The sequence below is a fragment of the Penaeus monodon genome, chromosome 22 (assembly GCF_015228065.2).
Source record: "Penaeus monodon isolate SGIC_2016 chromosome 22, NSTDA_Pmon_1, whole genome shotgun sequence".
NCBI classification, from domain to species: domain Eukaryota; kingdom Metazoa; phylum Arthropoda; class Malacostraca; order Decapoda; family Penaeidae; genus Penaeus; species Penaeus monodon.
In genome coordinates, this window is record NC_051407.1 from 26704582 (window position 1) to 26705122 (window position 541).

The 541-nt window shown below is 49.7% G+C and overlaps 1 protein-coding gene across 1 annotated transcript in view; it reads left to right on the plus strand.

Moving 5' to 3' along the window:
- The first annotated feature begins 30 nt into the window (after nt 1-30).
- The window catches only part of LOC119587384 (pteridine reductase 1-like), a 3788-nt gene continuing 3277 nt past the window's right edge, over nt 31-541 (plus strand). The window contains exon 1 of the mRNA XM_037936127.1: nt 31-330. Within this exon, the coding sequence (XP_037792055.1) occupies nt 122-330 (209 nt within the window). The 5' untranslated portion in view covers nt 31-121. The remainder of the gene's footprint in view (nt 331-541) is intronic.

A 541-nucleotide genomic window follows, 5' to 3' on the forward strand; every position in this document is an offset into this window, starting at 1 on the left:
ATATTCCACCAGCCTAGCCCTCACTTTCACCGCCCTTGCTGTTGAGTCAGTATCAGTGGAACAAGCGATGCTCGCCAGTTTTCCCTCACGCACCGGAGCCTCAGGAAGTACCAAGTGAGCCATGGAGAAGAAGACAGTGGCTAATGGTTTCCATGACCCCACAGTGACAGACAGTCAGTGGGGGGAAGGCCGAGTGGCACTGGTCACAGGAGGAGCTCGGAGAGTCGGGAGAGCCATCGTGTTCGCTTTGCACAGGCGAGGTTTCAACGTGGTAGTGCATTGCAACAATTCGAGGACGGAGGCGCAGGCCGTTGCTGACGAACTAAACAGGTGAGTGCCATTCTGCAATCTCTGTGTTATGTCATCTTGCATAATAGGGGCTTGAGTGCGTTAGTATTGAAGTGATTTTTTGCAGTGACAAAGTCATTAATAAGAGCATCAATAAAAGCGAGTGAGTGAGTGAGTTTCAGACGATGGATCAATCTAATCCATCTTTAGATTAGGGGATAATTAAGCGACCCCGTTACATAACCTTTGGGCT